The sequence below is a fragment of the Ammospiza nelsoni genome, chromosome Z, assembly GCF_027579445.1.
Source record: "Ammospiza nelsoni isolate bAmmNel1 chromosome Z, bAmmNel1.pri, whole genome shotgun sequence".
NCBI lineage: Eukaryota > Metazoa > Chordata > Aves > Passeriformes > Passerellidae > Ammospiza > Ammospiza nelsoni.
This window is the reverse complement of record NC_080669.1, coordinates 77,463,081-77,482,323: the sequence shown is the minus strand read 5'-3', so window position 1 is coordinate 77,482,323 and position 19,243 is coordinate 77,463,081. Positions and strand designations below refer to the sequence as shown.

At 40.3% G+C, this 19,243-nt stretch overlaps 1 protein-coding gene across 1 annotated transcript in view; it reads right to left on the bottom strand.

Annotated features, from left to right (window-relative positions):
- ADAMTS12 (ADAM metallopeptidase with thrombospondin type 1 motif 12) overlaps positions 1-19,243 on the bottom strand; it is a 145,861-nt gene that overhangs the window by 73,955 nt on the left and 52,663 nt on the right. Inside the window, exon 3 of the mRNA XM_059492166.1 lies at positions 18,725-18,899. Coding sequence (XP_059348149.1) covers positions 18,725-18,899 — 175 coding nt within the window. The remainder of the gene's footprint in view (positions 1-18,724; positions 18,900-19,243) is intronic.

Genomic DNA, 19,243 nt, shown 5'->3' with positions numbered 1-19,243 from the left:
CTCTGTAAGAAAGTACCTTTCTAATCGTTAACTATAGATGATCTCACTTTAAAAACCTCCACCAAAGTTCTTCTTCACTTAGAATAACTCACCCATTCAAAATGAGCTTGATTGTTAAGCAATTAATGTCCGCTTGTCTTTTACCACTCCAAATTCCTTAAAAGAGCAAACATGACTCACCTCACTTAAAGGCATTATGTGAGATTTCCATAAAACAAGCTTTTTCCCACTTTGTTTGCTGCTGGTACTTCTCAAGGAAGAATGCAGCATAGAGTGCAGCACAAGGGGACCTCCAGGTGCTAACTACACATCGCCAGCCTTCAATGTCTTTGGAGGTACACAGGGCTTTGCAGAAGCAAGGGGAAAATGTCTGGAAGTTCCCAGAAGAGGAGGATTATTGAGTTGTAGAGGAGAACTCTCCAAGTGAAGACTGTCACACAAAATGATTTGTGTCTTCACTTTCTACTTTCAGCTCCCTTCCCTTTGCGCAAGAGCTCTGTCATTTTTGCCACTCTTATACTGTTCACAGTCAAAATACTACAAGCCCAGAGAGGAGGTGTGAATGATGCTAGACGAATAAATTCCACACTGTTCATAACTTGCTACATATGACTCTTTCAAAACCCTTCACTTTGTTCTAAGACATGCCTTTAGTTTAAGTATTAACAAAATGATACCGTTTAGGGGTGAGTTTTTCAAGAGGTCAATAAACTGTGTTGAAGCACAGTCACTGCACAAGCGATACTCTCTCTCACTCATAACAAAGCGAGCAACTTCCATAGCTGATCTACTTACTACTACTAGCTACTACTTATTACCACTAGCGAGAACTTGCTAATTGCTTACAAATCAAATGCAGTGAGCAATCCTCTTCCCTGTTCCCCTCCTGAAATACACAACGTAGTTTTCTATAGACAGGATCTGACAAAACTAAGTCTGGATGATGACAATGTGAGAGTAAGGACTCACATGCCATAATGGGAAAATTGGTGTAAAAATGGAAGCGAGCGTGTGAATTTAAAACTGAACAGATAACCAAACCATGTGTTTTTACAAGCATTTCTAAAACAGGACAAGCTAAGACACAAATGCTTTCTGAGTGTGAAGAAGTGTTCACACAGGAAACTATTACAACTCCTTAATCACATACAAGCCCATGCTGACAACCCCCAGGTCCCAGCAAAAACAAGCAAAGAGAAAGCAAGCTTACAACTCAGCAAGGTTTGTTTAACTTTGACATTCCTGCTGTCAAAAACACGGCGTATCAAACAGTGAAGTCACACCACTCTGAAGCAGAATGAAGCTAAAACTGGACCTGTCTTGACTGATGCATTTAGTCAGATACTGCTGCTGAGTGTCTGCTGCTCATTACCACTCAGGCTGTACAGATGGAATGATAGATGCACTGGGCATCAGGAGGTACACAGAGAACAATATCGTGGGAGACATATGCCTGAAGTTGCCAGTGCTCTGCATCAAAGATTGTCCTTCTGACTGAATGTTCTTATTTTTTTACTTAGGAATTAAACCCAAGACAATAAGGGACAATTAAAAATTGTATCTGTGTCAGATGTGTTCCTAGGAGTACATTACTCCATGTAATTTGAACTTTCCATGTTCATTCATTTGGCAACTTTAGTGTCTGGTACCTCTTATTTTAGTGAAAACATTAATGAAATGGATTAGAAATGACATTTCTATGAATTAATCTAGCTCTTGGTAAAATGGCATCTCAAGACAATTTAACTTGCAGCACAATTCTATTAAATTTTAAAGAAAAACAAGTATCATCTAAAACAAAATACACTCACTGTGAAACAAATTTGCAGATTACAAACTCCCAATGAATTATATCTATGTAATAATGTCTCTTGCCAAATAACTTAAGAACTGCTAACCTAAATATAATAGAGAAATGCAGTTTTGAGGTACCATTATGATGAAAATGAGAATTAAAACATACAGGCTTTATTAATAATCTTTCTCTTTTTATGTCTCTCTAAAAATTCATTCACAGAAAATTTATGCAGAAAACCTTGGAGTGATATCTTAAAGTAGTTGTCTCTGCATTGTGTTTATCTGATTTTCAGTTTGGTTTTCCAAATAGTATCCAGGAGCTCTTGAATCAGACTCCAAGAATTTCTGTTCCATATTTTTGTTCCAAAAAATTATGTTCCATAAATTTAATTAATGTAATAATGAAAAAAACCCCAAACTGGTTACATGCTGGCAATCAGAGGTCACCAACCAGCTGCAGTCAGGACCAAGAACAAGGGTAAAAGGCTACAATGTCTTATTCATTGCCACAAAGACAGGGACATGCTGGAGAGTTTCCAGAGAAGGGTAATGGGGCTGGGGAAGGGTCTGGAACACAAATCTGACAAGGAGCAGCTGAGGAAGCTGAAGGTGTTTATCCTGGAGAAAAGAAGGCTCAGGGGGACCCCATCACCCTTTACAACTCCCTGACAGGAGTGTGTGGCCAGGTGGGAGGTGGTCTCTTCTCCCAGGTAGGGAGAAGTTCCTAAGGGACTAGGGACAGGATGAGAGGAAATGGCCTCAAGCTGAGCAAGCAGAAGTTCAGGTTGTGTATTAGGGACAAGTTCTCCAAAAGGCATTCCAAGCACTGGAAGAAGCCCAGGGCAGCGGTATTCAAAAACATGTAGATGTTGGCACATAGGGACATGGTTTACTGGTGGACTTGGCACTGTTGGAATAACAGTTGGACTCAATGATCTTAGAGGTCTCTTCCAACCTAAAAGATTCTGTGACTCTGTTCCCTTAGCTTTATGCTGAAGGTAAGATTGTGCTGGCACTAGGGAACTCAGCAGTGAAAGAAAGTGCTGAAACATTCAAAGGGTACATATTTTATGGGACTTCATGGATAGGAAGCGAGTTATGAACCAGCGGGATTCAGAAATTGACAGCACAGGCCTCTGGAGTGCCCAATAGTTCTTGAAGATCACTTAAGGGATTTTCACAAAGGCACTCATTGCAGGCTGCCCTAATGCCAAGCTCCAACAGCTGGTAAGGCCATAGGAATGGAAGACAGAGCACCAAGGCAAGGAAAGGTGCCAGAAAAAATCTCCAACAATTATGCTGGAAGAAGCAAAGAACAAGAAGGGACTACTAAAGATTGTAATTCCAAGGATTTGAGCACTGTGAATGCTTTACATGGAAGGTTTGCTCTTTAAAAGTGTCTCACACAACAGAGAATGTGGTTTTCAAGCTGTGAAGATTGCAACCAGCCTCTAAAGGGACTGGAGGCAGCTCAAAGGGGCCTCCACCTACTGGCTTTAATAAGTTTGTGAGTATAGCAGCAGGCTGGGTGCTGTGCCACAAGGACTGGGGAGAGTCATTTCTCTTGCACAAAAGCAACTTGAGCCTCTTATAGCATTCATAGGAAAGTTCACCAGACCAATTGAATGTAAGCCCAATAAGCATTAGCAGTCATCTCCTCATGAAAGAGTAACTGAGAATAATCACATTTGATTCATGGATTCTAAGTAAACTTGTGCATTTCCTTTTACTTCAGAAATTGGCAGCTCCATTTTTATCAGACAACAAAGCCCCTACAGCACTGATACCTATCAAATCCTAATATGAAGAAACATTTTGTTCTGTGCCAAACAGAATCAGAAGCTGAAGAGTAGCAAAGGAGACAGCTATGACAGCATAATTCTCTGCTCTGAACTGTAATGTGCTTTCTTCCCCACTGGTCCATCCTCAGCCAGGCTTTCCTGAGATTTTACCAGGGATAAACTGATGCGGAACTGAAAGGGAGAACTTGGGTTTCCCCATGCAGAAAAACAAGAGGCTTCTGCTCACACGTGCTTTCTTGTTCAGCTCATAGAATCTAAGAACAGCCCTCTGCAAAGACCTCAGTATGTCACTGCCCCTCCTTGGAGAGGACAGAATGCTGCTCGATACACCCACGGGGCCCATACTGGCTTTCAGCAATAACCAAGGAAGGTCTTCCTCCACACAGGCACCCTTGGCAAAATGCTCCCTGTAATATCCTCTTCATGCCAAAACCAGTATGTTTAAAGGGCTTAAGGAGTACAGGTGCCTGTTTCAAACACTGTCAAGGCCACAGATGGAACTTGCTATAAGATAAATCACCACAGTGAGAACCTGAATTAAGCACAGAAGAGAGGAATTTGGAAGGTGCTATTCCAGGCCTGGAGGCAGGATCTGGTTAGCACATTGTGGTTAACACATCCGGACAAAAATTCCTCCTGTGGCAAATGGTGGAAAAGGAAACACCTGCTCATCCACTTATCACCCCAAGTTGTGGGAACACCATCTGCGACCATCCTGTGGCTCCCTGGAACTTGGGCTGTAGGAAAGTGGTACTCCAGGACGCCAGGTGAAGAAGGACCAAGGGGATGGTGCTCACTCCACAGGTGCTGACTATCTTCTGCTTGATCTCACCCTCCTTCATCCCTTCTACTTCTCTCTATTTCTCTACCTCACATTAATTGTTAAATAAGATCCAGACTGTTAACTTCAGCACATAGTCTTGTTTGCACCTTCATTCAGGCAGAAACATCTCTCACAAATCAGATTTTAACACACCCCCAGCACTGTTTTGCCTGCTTATGCTACCCCATTCAGAATCCCAAATTTAAGTGGGTTTAAGGACCTCCTCTAGGCCCCCAAGACCCAACCTGTGCACCACAGGAACTCCTCACTGGCTCATCATTTCTCTTCAAGTTAATAAAGCAGAATCAGCCACTTGCATCTCTCTGTGCTTGCAAATGATGAGTGCAGAGCCAGCTGGGACCAGCTGCTCCTGCCTCCTCTCCAGGAGGGATAGGAAGGAAGTCAGAGGCAAACACACAGAGGCAGCACAGCACAGCTGGGCGATGCTACCACTTCTGTGATTACCAGGCTGCTGAGTGGTCCCAGAAGAGGATGCAGCCTCCCTGCACTCTGAGACACCGCTCCAGCTCACAGCTTCACCCTCACAAAAGCTGAATCTCAGCAGTTTGGTTAGAAACTATGTGTGAAAGGCACGGCTGATGAACTAAAGCTATTTCACGTCATCCCACGACTGAACTATTCCTTGTCCTGATCTTACAGCACTCTTCTGCACCTCCTTCCCTAAGCGCACATCTTCCTTTCCCAAAACACCAAACAATACTCCTCACTGAATACTTGGCAGGTTCCAGCTCAGCTGTGACCCCCAGGAGTCCAAGCATCTGAGCCCCTCACACCATTCTCAGGCCAACTCTCTTTCAGATGTCAGCACTCTCTGCCCTGACGCCTCCACTGTGCTCAGACTCATTCTGGGCCAAAGACAGCATGGAAAGTGCTGTTCAGCTCATCCCCCAGGAATCTCCAAACAGCTCTAAGAGTCAAAACCAGCAAGCAGATAGCTGTGCCTGTCAGACCTGCTGTGACAGCGTGAATGTCCATGGCAGAGGCACAGCCCAGCCATTCCTCTCAGCAGTCAGGATCTGGCTGCTGTGAGCAAGAGATGGAGAAAATTTGATGTACTCACAAAGAGAGCTGTATGCTACTTGGCTGCCATGCCAAAGAACACTGGAGTATTTCAGTGATTAGCACAAACATGATCTCATTGTGTGGGAACAGTGGTGAACATGAATATCCACAGTGTTCCACAATGAGAACAAATGCCAGCTCAGCACTTGCCTTATATATAAAGAAGTTACATGGTGAACCAGAATACACATTGTAGAGTATACCACAGGCATCTTTTAAATACAATTTCTCAGGCAAAGTTATTAAAGATCATGTCTTTATGTTCACCATATAAACTGACTGATTTTGCAGCTATTTTATATGTTTACAGTGTCAGGTTTCTGCCACATATTCTGGCATTGGATTAGTATTGGATTGTGTATTTTATCATTCAGTTAGTCAAATACACTCACATTTATAAGAAATAAAAGTTTCTAGTTCAGCCTTCAAAAAGTACGGCTTTGACTGTGACATATTTCAAACAATCTCTTTCAAGATGTTAACAGAGAGGTTACTGAATATGCACATGCAAAGGAATTGGGGAGCCTAGTTGAAACTATCCCCACTATTACCCCGTTACTTTTTGGAACTGCCACCACAAAAACATAGGCCAGATTTCAAGACAGATTTATCTACTGTAACTCCCTCAGATGTAAAAATAAGTCAATAATTCAGAATAAAACACACGGATTTGAGAGAGTTCTCCAGTTGTAACATGGTAGTCCAGTTACGAAGCCCTAGATAGAAATATATCATTTCAAGTCTAAGCATAAAGCAGATAAAATTATTTTTTTCTTTTTAAAATGGTTCCAGATAGAAGTTTGTCTTTGTACTTGCAGATTTGACTGACTAAGAAATAATCTGACCTCACTGACTAAATATTTATGTATGTATGAGGATGCATTTTCTTACATAAATTAACAAGGCATCCAGTAAAATAAACATGCGGTTATTTCACTGAGCACTTGTAATGAGAATTTCCTGGGCTTACAATCAATAGGTTAAAAATTGTCAGTTAGCTGCCCTGAAAATCTGACTTATAACACAAAAAGGCGGGAGAATGTTGAAAAAATAATCTAGATTAAACTTCCCCCCTTTTTCCAGCATCTTATCTAAAGTCTATTAAGTAGGAAGACAGATCCCTGCTTTTTTCAGAACTAACCTGAAGGTATTCTCTATGTCAGCTGTAGAAGCACCTGTAGTACAGCAAAGAAAATATATCATACAATTTGTTAGCAAAACACACAGAGGGACAAGAAGGTGGAAGAAATGTACTCTAAAACCAAATATAAAGCATTTGCAGCACTACCCATAACTTTTAAACAAAACTATTTCAGTCATCCAAGTACAGAAGGTCCATTATGGTCCCTTTACAAATTGCCAGATTTTATTTTAGTGCTGCATTTCAGCATTTTATTTAGCTTATTGGTATAAACACATTGCTTTTCACATTTTTTTTCTCAAAAATATTTTTTTCACAGTTAATAGGTAGTGTGCACTAAAAGGACTTGAGAGTGATTCTAAAAGCTAGAAAGCAAGACAGTAATAAGTGTTCTACAAATGCTCTGAAACTCATGGGAAAAACAGGTGTCCTTGGCTTTTAGTGAAGCGAAGATGAGATTTGGCACTTACATCAGCCATTTTATGTGTTATTGACATTCTCAGGATTTCTCCAATGATCCCATTCTACAAACTGTACCTGCTCATTAATTCACTAAGGCTAAATTTATGGAACCTGTTGCAGCACAACAGGCATGGCCCAGCAGACAGGCTGAAACAAAACAGAATTCAGGCCATGGTGCCAGTTCCATGTGAGAATCAAAGAAAAATACCCTTTTCTGAGACTCCCATATGGCCAGAGCCATCTCAGCTGTGCTCCCTGCAGCCTTCACCCCCAGCAGCTTTTGCACCCCCACTGCAAAACCCTCTCTACACACAGGATGATCAGCTCTCCCCTTTGTTCTCTTCGTGCAAAGCAGCAAGCTGGTTGCTAACTGCAAGCTCAGAAAGTTCTGCAGATCCAGAAGAAACAGCACCTCCATGCTGAGGAGGGCATGTAAACCACATATCGGACCACAAAGTGTGATTAGAGAGCAAATAAAGCAGAGCTGTGCTTCCAAAGCAAAGGGTAATCCAACAGGGTCTGGCAAACACATTTTATCTGACAGCTACATCTGCCTCACCCCGTCCACTCTGTCTCTGTCACCATCCTGCTCTCACCTCAGGATCTTAGAAATAGGGCAGTACCAAATCAATTTCTGTAGCAAGACCCAAGCCTGAAAGAGAGGCATCTCTAACCACTTCATCTGCTACCACTGAGTTTTACTACCTAAAAACCTTAAAAATTACAAATCACTCTAAAGATGCCAATTGATAGTAACATTCAGAAATCATTTACTAGAACTAACAGAGCAAGCAAATAGGTAATGCCATTTGTTTTATAACAGAACTAATTAGCTGTTCTAATAGACTGCATAAGCCCTTAGGCTTGACTCGTAATGTCACATTTACAAGACTTAAATTTCAACTGCTCTTTCCCCCTTGCTTTTCTGAAATTATGAAGAAAACAGCACTTTTCCCAGACATCACTCAAAGCTATCATGACTTATTTTCATTATGAAAGGGCTGTGAGGAGCAAGATGAGCATGAGCCAATATGTATAAACAAGGGTGAAGGCTGGAGAGAATGCCTGGATCCTATTCCTTGCCTCATCAGCCATCCTTAGAAACATCCAAAATAAATACACATTTCCATAAAATACTGTAGGCCGTTCAGTCCTCTTGGCACCCTCATATGAAATGAAATTTGAAAGGAAGATGGGAAAGGGGAGAGCACTGACTAACAGGTATCAACTTTAGTAAAATTCTGAGCTCCATTTTCTCCATCTCCCACTCTTTTTGCACCTATCTGAAGACCTTCATGCTTGAGGTATGCTGCAGACACAGAGGCCACGTTCTCAAGAAAGCACCTCATCAAATAAACATTCCCTGCACCAAAGTTCATTTTTCATCAACAACAGCTACTATAGTTCACTCATAATTCCTGAAACTTGACATCTCAGTTTTAAATGTTCAAACCACAGTTCAAGAAGTGAAAAGTACCCCAAGTAAATTAAAGCATAATGTCTGTGATGTGGAGAGAAACAGTTATAGAAAGACAAACAGAATTGTCTTCGAAGTGGTAGTTATACAACGGCTTTTAATTAGTTCGGTTTTGGATGAGATTACTAAAAAAAATAAGAGAAAGGCAATCTGGAATTAATCCTGAAACTTATATCCTGAACTTATATTCTTTCAAGGTTTGATATGATATCACTCTTATAACACTGCTTATGCTATAACCTTCTTATCCCTGGGCTTACACAAAAGAGTTCATTTGGCCTTTCTCTGGACCAGCTGTTGTTTTTTCCATTCCATTTCTCCACTGCCTTTAAAATACCAATCACACCAGTGTGCTCAAAGAAAAAAGCATTTTGAGGGGCCTCCTTGTCCCTGGCTGAGGCCAAATGTCTTAACTATCAGATGATGTTACTAAGCAATACAGCCTTCAAAGGCTCAGGCTCAGCCCCAACCCTGCTGTGCCTCTGCTACAAACATCAGCACTTAAAGCACAGCTCCTGCAGATGAGAACATCCCCCCTGAAGAAGGGAAGGGGTTGGTCAGTCACCAAAATGAATTCTGCTAATATCTTGAAAATCTTAGGCACACACTGTTAACATTTTCTATCCTTAGAAGCAAGTCCTGATAACAACATTATCCAGCTTCACAACATTTTGAGATGACTGTTGAGGTTCTCCTGTTCCAAGCTGGGAAAAGATTTCATTTGTCTGACTGAGCCCCTGAAGAGGCACCTGTACACAGACAACAGACATTGAGCAGGGACAGACTGGATCCTGCAGCTGCGGGGAGCTGACAGAGGCATCTGCAAACTCCTAGAAGGAGCAAGGGGAGGAACAGCATAGATATCATCTCAGGGGAGGCAGCCAACAGCACCTCTGACGTGAGAGGTTAATAACTCCTGCCACCAGCTTGCATGAGCTACCCTGCTGGGGTAACACCAGCTTCAGGTGAGCTGTGTCCACTCAGCTCTTTGTGAATACCACTGCAGGGCTAAAGGATGTTTCCAATTTTAGCCAGAGTTTTAAGGGTGACTTTTTCTTTTTATTCCAATTTCCTATTAGAGACTGACTGTCAGAGGCACTATAACCTGTTGGATGTCATAAGCCCATTAGTTTATTTACACTTCTGTCATGCATGGACTGGAGGTTCACCAATAACACTAGCTTTACTTTAATTAACTGAATTCCTTGTGTTCATTACTTACAGAAAACTATGCCAGAATCCTTCACAGACAGGAGCATTGAGCGCTTCCAAACTTAAATGCCAAGGAGTTTGAAAGTGCTTGCTGAGAACTGGGTTTGAAATTTGAAATTTTTACTCCTATGGAAAGAGAATTAAACAAAGCCCTGCCAACACATTGAGCCTCTGGGGTTTTTTTTAATGACAATTTCAGTTTTTATTTGCAAAAATTCCCTGACTACTATTCTCACAAGGAAGCCTTAAGATGATAAAGGTATGTAAATGCATTGGACCAGAAAGAGGGAAAAATGCAGGTTAGCTGAAAGAAACATCCAGTTCACATTCACCAGAAAACAGTACGAATAATTATAGCTTAAGGAGGCAAAAATATACAAAAAATAGATAATTATGAACAAAACCAAGTTACAACCCTAAGCTGAGGAAGAGGTTTTTTAGTCATTAATTCCCCAATATAAAGGCTATCTCTGCTTGGACAACTTCCAGCTGCCTATCAATGTTACCAGTCCAGGCTTTGCAGGAAACTCCCTTCTTTTACTGCCCTTCTTTGCTGTGACCACCCTGACAGATGAAATTTCAACTCTCCCATCATCTTCCAGTTATTCTGAGGAAGACCTGACTGACAGAAGCATTTCACCATGGACAATGGATGCGGCTGGGATGCTGAAAAGAAAATGTGACAAAGTAGAGAGTGGTTCAGTGAGTGTTTCAGCTGGAGAACATCAGGAAAATAATGTCAAGCAAATCATACAGAAAATTACAGGAATGATCCCTTGTTGAAACCACAGTATTTGAAAGAAGAGTTTGATTCAAATCCAAAACCTCCAGAGAGCTGAAGGGAACCCAGACTGGGGGCTCAATCAACAACAGTGCAGATCAGAGAGGAAGGATCTTGATTCAGCTTATTTTAAAGTTCGGGCAGGCAAGAAACTTGCTGCTAATTTCAACTTTGGCAGAATGGGAGACAGGCTGACATTGTGTTTTAATTGTGTTTTAAAAGTATTTAAAATATGAAAATATCTCTCTCTGCAGCTTCAACTCAAAAGCTGTTCTGCAAAAGAGCCAAGTATTAGACCAAAACATTTTTTACAAGAAAGAATAATAAAGGACATAAAAACTTTGGACTTTTTATTTTGCAAAAAGATTATTTCTGGGACAGTGTTTCTTGAAATTGATTAGAACAGTTTAGAAGAGACTTTCTGTAGGAGTCTAATTTATGTGTACAAAGACCTCATCACTGCTGTTTAAGGAGCATAGGAACACCTACCTTTTTTTCAGCTAAGACACATTACATGCCATTTGCTGAAGTAAGTTTAGGTTGAGTATTTGCAAGGGAAGTGATAAGTCTAAATGAGACTGTGAGAGGAAAAAAATCACTATTTTCTCCTATGGTCTTTCATAGAGAAATCTGGACATGCAAGAAAATAGTTCCACAAAATCTTCAAACAAGTGCAGTATTTAAGGGCAGCAACTAAAAACATTTTCTAGATATTTCAGCACAGCAATCTCCTGTCCACCTTTTTTTGCATAAAGATGAATTCTTTGGGATAATTCCATTTATTAGGAAAAAAAAAGTGTGTAATCTACATGTCCTTTCAGTGAACAGCATCTCTCCAGATTGTTATTTACATACAGTTTATTTCAGGACAGTACATAAATACCACAGGGGTGCAGGATATTTGTGCAGCCCAAGCAATTGTGCATGGTGTGTGATAAATGCAAATGGGGCCTCACTTATCCCTACAAAGGAGGGAGCTTACAAGTTAACTGAAGTAGTAGTGGATAGAATAAATAACCTCCCAAGTTCCTCTCATTCCCAACTAACCATAAGCCAAAACCTATGCTTAGAGGAATATTACAAATATCTCTGAAGTGCAATTGCTCCAAAGGTGTTTCCCCAAGCACACCAAATGGATCCAAGTCCAGGAACACAAAGAGTAGAGGACACAGCCACAAGCAAGGACATAGTGTTTCATGCAGAAAATCTGAACTCAGACACCTGTTTAAAGTAGGTCATCTGCAACAGGAGGCTCATCAAGGATATATGACTCCAGAGAATGTAATTCTGAACACTGAGCCAGTATCAGTTCATCAGCCCCACAGAACGAGTCCAGCGCTTCTAAGAACTGGAAATCTGTCATCTGCCCTGAAATAATAAGGTAATTATAGTTTCTTATTAGAAGGGTCACAGGGAGCTTAGCATGACTGAGAAATCTGGCTCTAACCAGACTGAAGGCTGAACATCTCTGCAAATACTACTCTGTTAATGGATGAAGTGTTCTGACCAAATTTTCAAATTCCTGCATCAGAAACGCAGCAGGAAACAAAACCAAATGCAGCTTGGCTTTCTGAGTTTTCTATTTCACCTCTGAAAATGTGGTTTACAATTATTCAAGGTCATTGTTATTCTACAAAAGTGAAAGGGATGGATGTGATATGTAACAGTTTAAAGTGTACTATTGCTCTCCGAATCAATACTGCAGCAATTCAACATTTATATTCCCAAGGCATTTGTTTAGCAAATCAACTGCTAAACTCAAGAAGTGCAATAGCATCACACACAGTTTGATAAGGAAAGCTACAGGTACAGAGCAAGAGCCCAATATATTCCTCTAAGACAGTATTCTGTTAGACATGCTGAATTAAGTCAGTCTGGATGCAGACTGAGACTCCTCAATCTGATGAGCAGTTAAGGAAACTTTCAATGAAGATCTCTTCAATGGAAGAGATCACAGACTACCCTTAAAACTATATGAAAGCAAATACAGTAAGCAAGCACGGCGTAGCAAACACTTTCTTTCCAGTGGCACAGTGACTGAACAGAAAGACAGGTGAATCACAATGAAGAAAAACTTCTCTCTCCTTAACAGGTTTGATTCATATTATTTCAAAAATGGCTTGTCATAGAACTATTCAGTCTTTGAGTGAGGTAGCATGTATAGTGGTGACAAGTAACAATTATGACCTTATAACAACAATCCTGCATTGCCAGATTTTTGTTCCCCACCTCCTGCATAACACAAGCACTTAGGGAATTCACTTTGCTTCAGTTAACAGGAGCAAGTGAAATACTGAAAGTAAAATTCCATCAGAAAAGAGAAGAAAATGAGAAAACAATCAGAGACAGGGAAAGGAGGTGCCAGTACTCTGCCAGCATTGAGCCATCTCAGGCCCTTGCTCAGCAAAAACTTCGATCCACTTGGGTAAACCTTAGTTTTGACTGTTCACTTATTTAACTGGAGAGGAAGAATGGCAGAAAATACAGTATTTTATTCCTTTTTCCTCTACCTGTACTGAGAACAACTAAAAAAAACCTCCCACGTATTCCTGAAAACCGAAAGAACGTTAGAATCTTTTGGTTTCATTCCATGAGGTTGCCTGGGGAGGGGGGGGAAGTGTTCTAATACCCATTAGCAGCAATTGTCACACTGATTGCTGTGATAAGCCAATTTCATGTTCTTTATTTCCCAGGTCCCCGTCTCTGAAATGCTTAATATTGCTGTCCACACAAGGTGGCACTCACTTTTTTCAGTTCAGTGCAAACTGTTTCAGAGATGCGGGGATACTCTGTGTTCTTCTGCAAGCTGCTTGCTAGGTTGTACCTGCTTTAAAATGGAGGTCACTCTGACTGAATGTCCCTATATGCTCTTTTTTTCATGATAAGCATCTCATAAACAGCTTAAAAGAGCCAGCTGTAGGAAGAGCCATGCAGGGAGAAAGGTGCTCCTCCCTAAACTGAGGCTGAATTATCCTCAGTTATTAAATTTCTGTGTGCCAACTTACCATCCTATGAATAATTGTCTCCATGTCCTGGAGAAACCGAGCTAATTAAGCTGAATTATAAATGATGTGATTAAATACAGGATAAACAAATACTGAGAAAATATCAGCAACTTTCTTTAGAAGCAGACAGAAGGTAGAGAACCTCTACCAGGAGTTCTGAGCTTACAACCAGGAGTTCAAGCAAAGCTGCTTACAATGGCCATAATGTCCTTCTCAAACAAGAGAAGATAGGTTATTGCTTGAGAATAAAATATTGCCCTGGGTTTTCCCCCCCTCCTTCTTTCAAGTGATTAAACAAAGGATTTCAGCGTCAAAAGCCAGTATTACTAGTTCATACTGTACACTTTGCAAGCATAGAAACTGAAGAGAAGCCTTTGACAGTATCAAGTTAATCGTCAAAATGCAAGACCATAATTGAATAAAGTTCTGCAGTCAGAGGAAGTAGAACAGGTAGTAATTGTCTGAAAGAGCCTAATGGTGTTTAGATTTCTGTTAAATTAATTATGCCACCATCACTCAAAATACTTAAATTTTGAGTGATGATGGGAAAACTGTTAAAAAACAGTTTTGCACAATGTTGTTCTGCTCCTTTAACTCCGTCTCCCCTCCTCATCATTGCACACAGCAGCCAGCCTCTTCTGTCCTTTCTTTCACCCCAGCTTTATCACATCACAATTACAATTTTGGAGCAAAACTGCTCTAAATGCAAAAAAAAATAAGTTTCAAGATTTGTAACTTCTCTGCAGACAAGGAGGTGGAGGCCCATGTCAAACCCAAATTAACCCTAGCTTCAGACTGATCAAATACTTCAATGCCAAAATGATAGTAAAATATATAACCATTTTTTCTACACCTAAAGCTCCAATTAAACATTCTCAAAGATCTTTTTCAATGCCTTAAACCTTAGCTACATTTCACAGCCCTCTGCAGCAATCACCAGGTTTCAATCTGAATAAACTTAACTGCCCTCACCCTCTGAACAACAGCAACCTGTCCTTCCCTCCAGCCCAAGGCAAAGAATTCCCTCTGCTTGCAATTCCCTCCTGGTAGCAATGAAAACAAGCAGAAGAAATAGGAGGCCACTTCTTTTTCTGCAGAAGGTAGGAAAATTCCTCTTTCCTTAAATTATATCTCAGAGCACTGTCAAGCTTTTAAAATACCTATTTAGAAGAATAAAACACACCCCCAGATCCTCAGTTTCCTCTCCTGTGGGCACAAAGGATTAGAGAGGTTTTTTATAAGGCACAGGGACAGTTTTCATTTATCTTTTCTGCCACTTCTCACATGTATTTCAAATAGTGCAGTGAGACAGTTGCTAGCAGAGTCCAGTATTGTTATGCTGCTTTCAGTATTAGTAACTCAGTTCTGCATGCAGCTAATGACTGAGTCAGCTGGCATTTGCTTGAGCAGCAATGAAAGTGTGCAAAACAAACATAAGTTTTAGTTTACATAATTTACTGTGTTGATTTTTCTCCAAGTATCTGAAACTGTTAAAGACAATACCAATTACAACATAATTAATGTAATCATTGCAAGACTACAGGAAAGTCAGTGATTCTAAAACATTATTGCATGTGTACGCAAGACAAGTTGAACCCCTGACATTTATGCAGTTGTTGCCACAGTAAAACTTCTAAAAGTTGCTGTTGCACAATGCTTCTTCCAAGAGACACAGATCTTGCATAAAAGAAAAAAAAAAAAAACAAACCTGGAAAAAGACTGCACAGAGGATTAGCATCCTCTACCTATTCCCCCCTGCAGTAATTCCTTAACTTTGATTTTGTCTGTACAACTAGTCCTTATAGTCCTTGCCTGACAGGCAAAGTAGTTTCTGACTAAAAGATTTCTATTATCACCACTCAACTCTGTGCACTGACTCGTAAGCATGGAGGTGATTCAACTTCTTCAAGAAAAAATCATCACTAACTTTAACCTGAACATACACCAAGTGTAAGTCACAGAAATAACTCAAGTATCTTAGTTTAATTTAAAAAAGCCTAACAAACTCAGAGCTCAAATGAACAAGTGCAGACACTTTCATGATGAGTCTCAGCCCACGAGATTAAAATATTTGGTAAGACATACAATAGGCAACTCTTCTTCAGCTAAGCCCCAGCTCAGCAGTTGCTGAGAGTTGAAAACACAAAATGGAAATTAACCTATAAAACAGAATTAGTTTTTATAAGTAACTGTGAACTGCAAATTAAAAATGCTTTGCCTTGAAGGGATTCCAAAAGGCATTACTCTAAGCTATCTGTGATGTCACATAGGTGTACAAGATTTCTGGTACCAACCTCAAAAGGATGAAGTACATGAAATCCTGAAAAGGTGGCAGAGTCAACTTACTACCTTTAAATTTTATTTATGCACAAGGTATTCACTAAAGCCTAAGTAGTGAATACATTTGGCACAGAAAGCAAGAATTATAACACTTTCCCTTTTTCTTCTGTATTTCACTTCTAACAAGAGCAACTGCTCTGGCAATGCACAGTATCAACAGAAGATGACACCGAATTCTTTCTTTCTTCTATCCCTGTTGAAAAGCTGGCTACTCAGAAATGAGATAACAAAACACAGAATGGCTTGGTTTGGAAGGAACACGAAAGATCACCTAGTTTCAACTCCCTGCCATGGGCAGGGACATCTTCCACTAGAGCAGAGATCCATCCAGCCTGGCCCTGAACACTACCAGGGATGGGGCATTCACAGCTTCTCTGGGCAACTTGTTCCAGAGCTTCACCACCCTCAAGACAGAGAATTTTTTGCTAATATCTTATCTAAATCTACTCTCAGTTTAAAGCCATTTCCCCCTTTCCGTTTACTCCAAGCCCTTGTAAAAAGTCTCTCTCCATCCTTGCAGGCTCACTTCTGGTACTGGAAGGCCACAATTAGTTCACTCCAAAGCCTTTTTTTCTCCAGGGTCAAAAATGCTCCGGTCCTCTGACCATCTTGGTGTCTCCCCTCTGTGCTGGCTCCAGCAGGTCCCTGTGGTTCCTGTGCTGGGAGCCCAGGGCTGGATGCAGGGCTCCAGGTGGGTCTCAGCAGAGCAGAGCAGAGGGGCAGAATCCCCTCCCTGCCCTGCTGCCCATGGGGCTCTGGGTGCAGCCCAGGATACATAACACACAGCTTAAATGTTAAGGCATTTTGAGGATTCTATGATTGTTATACACTGTCGAACAAAGGGGAAAAATGTAATGATGGAAATGGTTTTACCCCCATACATTTCTTCACACCGATTCTTTAACTTTTATGACAGCCAAGATTTGGGTTTGGTTAAAAGCAGATATTACCTCCAAGGGCTGACTTGAAAAAAAGAAACATAATTTACAGCTGACTACTTTGTTAGTTTATAAGGCACCATCTCTGTTTGGGCGCAATATAATGAATATACTATCACCAGAAATAATTCTGTCACTTTGGAAAGAGTAACATTAGATGGAGAGTTTAAATTGACAAGTCTATTAGAGCAGACTTAGCTAATCTAAGTAATGAAGAGAAGTTATTCTCTTTTTTACAGTGTCCAGGTACAGCCAGTCTTTTTCTGTCCCATTCTGCATGACTTTGAAGAAAGATACAAGAGGCAAATGTGAGTGGTAGAAAGAAAATAAGCAGATCACACAAAGCAAGCAAACAACATGTTCCCAAGGATCTCCTATGTCCTCTCCACACTTTTAATTACTGCATGCAGATGTTATTTCATCCATATGTTATTTCATCCATAAAAGAAACCTGGAAAACAGTAGGCAAGAACAACTTCCTCATTCTTCACAGGCAAATCTAAACTAATTTCTCTTGTCTAGCCCAGCAGTCATCAGAAGGAATGAAATTTCAGGGAGCTATTTGAAATTGATACCAATATAAACATTACCTTTAGACACTCCTGTTTTTTTCAAATCCAGGGTTATTTTCTATTAAGTAGACATATTTTCACTTGATGAATAATAAAATGGAGCAGCATTCATATTAATTCTTATGGCTTCACCTTTACCTTCCCACTATCGCAGAAGACTGAGTAACTCCCTCATCAAATTTCTCACTTTTTCCCCGTTACCATTTTGCACTACCTTGGACCAGCAAGCAAGAAGTACACTTCAGGTCTATGACCAGAAATACAGGGGGGTCAAGCTGTTCTTTGCTTCTTTAATTTACCAAACCATATTACTCAGCAGTAAAACTTCACCAGCAGTCATGATTGGGGATTAAAAATTCCTACATTCCTCCTTTCATTTTCCATTCCTGGAAAGGAACCAACTTCTCTTGAACCACTGACCTGTGAAAGACAGGAACACATTCCTGTGTATTCTGCAGCTCTATTTGTACATACCTTGGGCCTTAGGTCATGTGAGTAATTACTGATTCATCCCTACCAATACTATGCCTTTCTTAAGTTTGGTGCAGACTCAGATCCAAGGCCTCAAACATCAGAAAGCTAACACAAAATCTGTATATATTCTTGGTGTGAAATAAATAAAGGAAATTATTTAACTAAATAAAGGAACTAATTCTGTAATTATGAGATGCCAACAACCCTCTAGACTTCCCTTCCAGCATAGTGTACTAGTTTGTCTTCATAAAAGACATGATCCTGAGTATTACTGCACCAATATTCAAGATATTTTTACTTCCACTAAAAAAATCTTGCTCTTGATGCCCTGTACTTCACTTTCAGAATAGCTAAATAAAATTCTTTAAATAATCTGCTAACAATCACAGAAAATCTAGAAATCCTAAATTTAAACCATGGACTAGACAGGAGTTGCTTTATGTTGAAGACAGAACTTGGCATGGAGTGAGAACATTTATTAAAAATAATGCTGACTGCAAATCTTTTTAGCCCAAAGCTCCTCAAGAATTCAGGTTTCAAACTCACTGAACAGTTCTGGTTGGAGAAAAATTGAGGGGTAGAAAGGATCAGTGGTGTGAAAAACATATCCCAGCAGTCATAAGGAGGATTTAACTTTTCAGAAAGGAACACAGATGGGTGGCTCCCATGGTGTTTTGATTAAGATGCTCTCATTTTGCATAATCTTTTCTAACAGAATTTTAAAAAGCCTGGCAGAAGGAAAGGCACACACCACTGGAAAATAGCTGCTTAAAAAGATTCAGAAAGCAAATAGGCTGAAATGCAGAAAAATTAGTACCATTCAGTCCACATGTTCGTTCTGTTTCCATCGGGATGGCCCGTCTTCTCCTTAAAGCATTTGGAAGGTTATTTGCACCATAGATTATATGGGGATGGGGTGTTCCCTCCTTCTGTGGATGCTTTTTAATGGGCTCAATGAAGTAATCCCCATGGGGCAGATGGAAATATCCAGTCTGAAAATAAGCACAAAAGAGTTAATCTCTTCTGTTCGGTACTAGAAGACAAAAATAAATATACCGTTCATACCACCAACCCCAAGCTTTCCTCACAAGCCAGTCATTTACACTGGAGAAATATGAACACAACAGGTTTTTAGTATTTATTCTGCTGCCTACATCTAGGCTGTTTCATACCTCACAGTCATTACAGCCCAAAGTGAAACAGAAAAAAGTATCTCCTTCCTAATAACCTGAAACTGAGTCAAAGACTCTCATATTTTTACAAAGCCAGTAAAAGGTCAAAAGATGATTTGACAAACATGATGCACGAGGAAGAGCTGCATCTTGTTCTTCTGGTG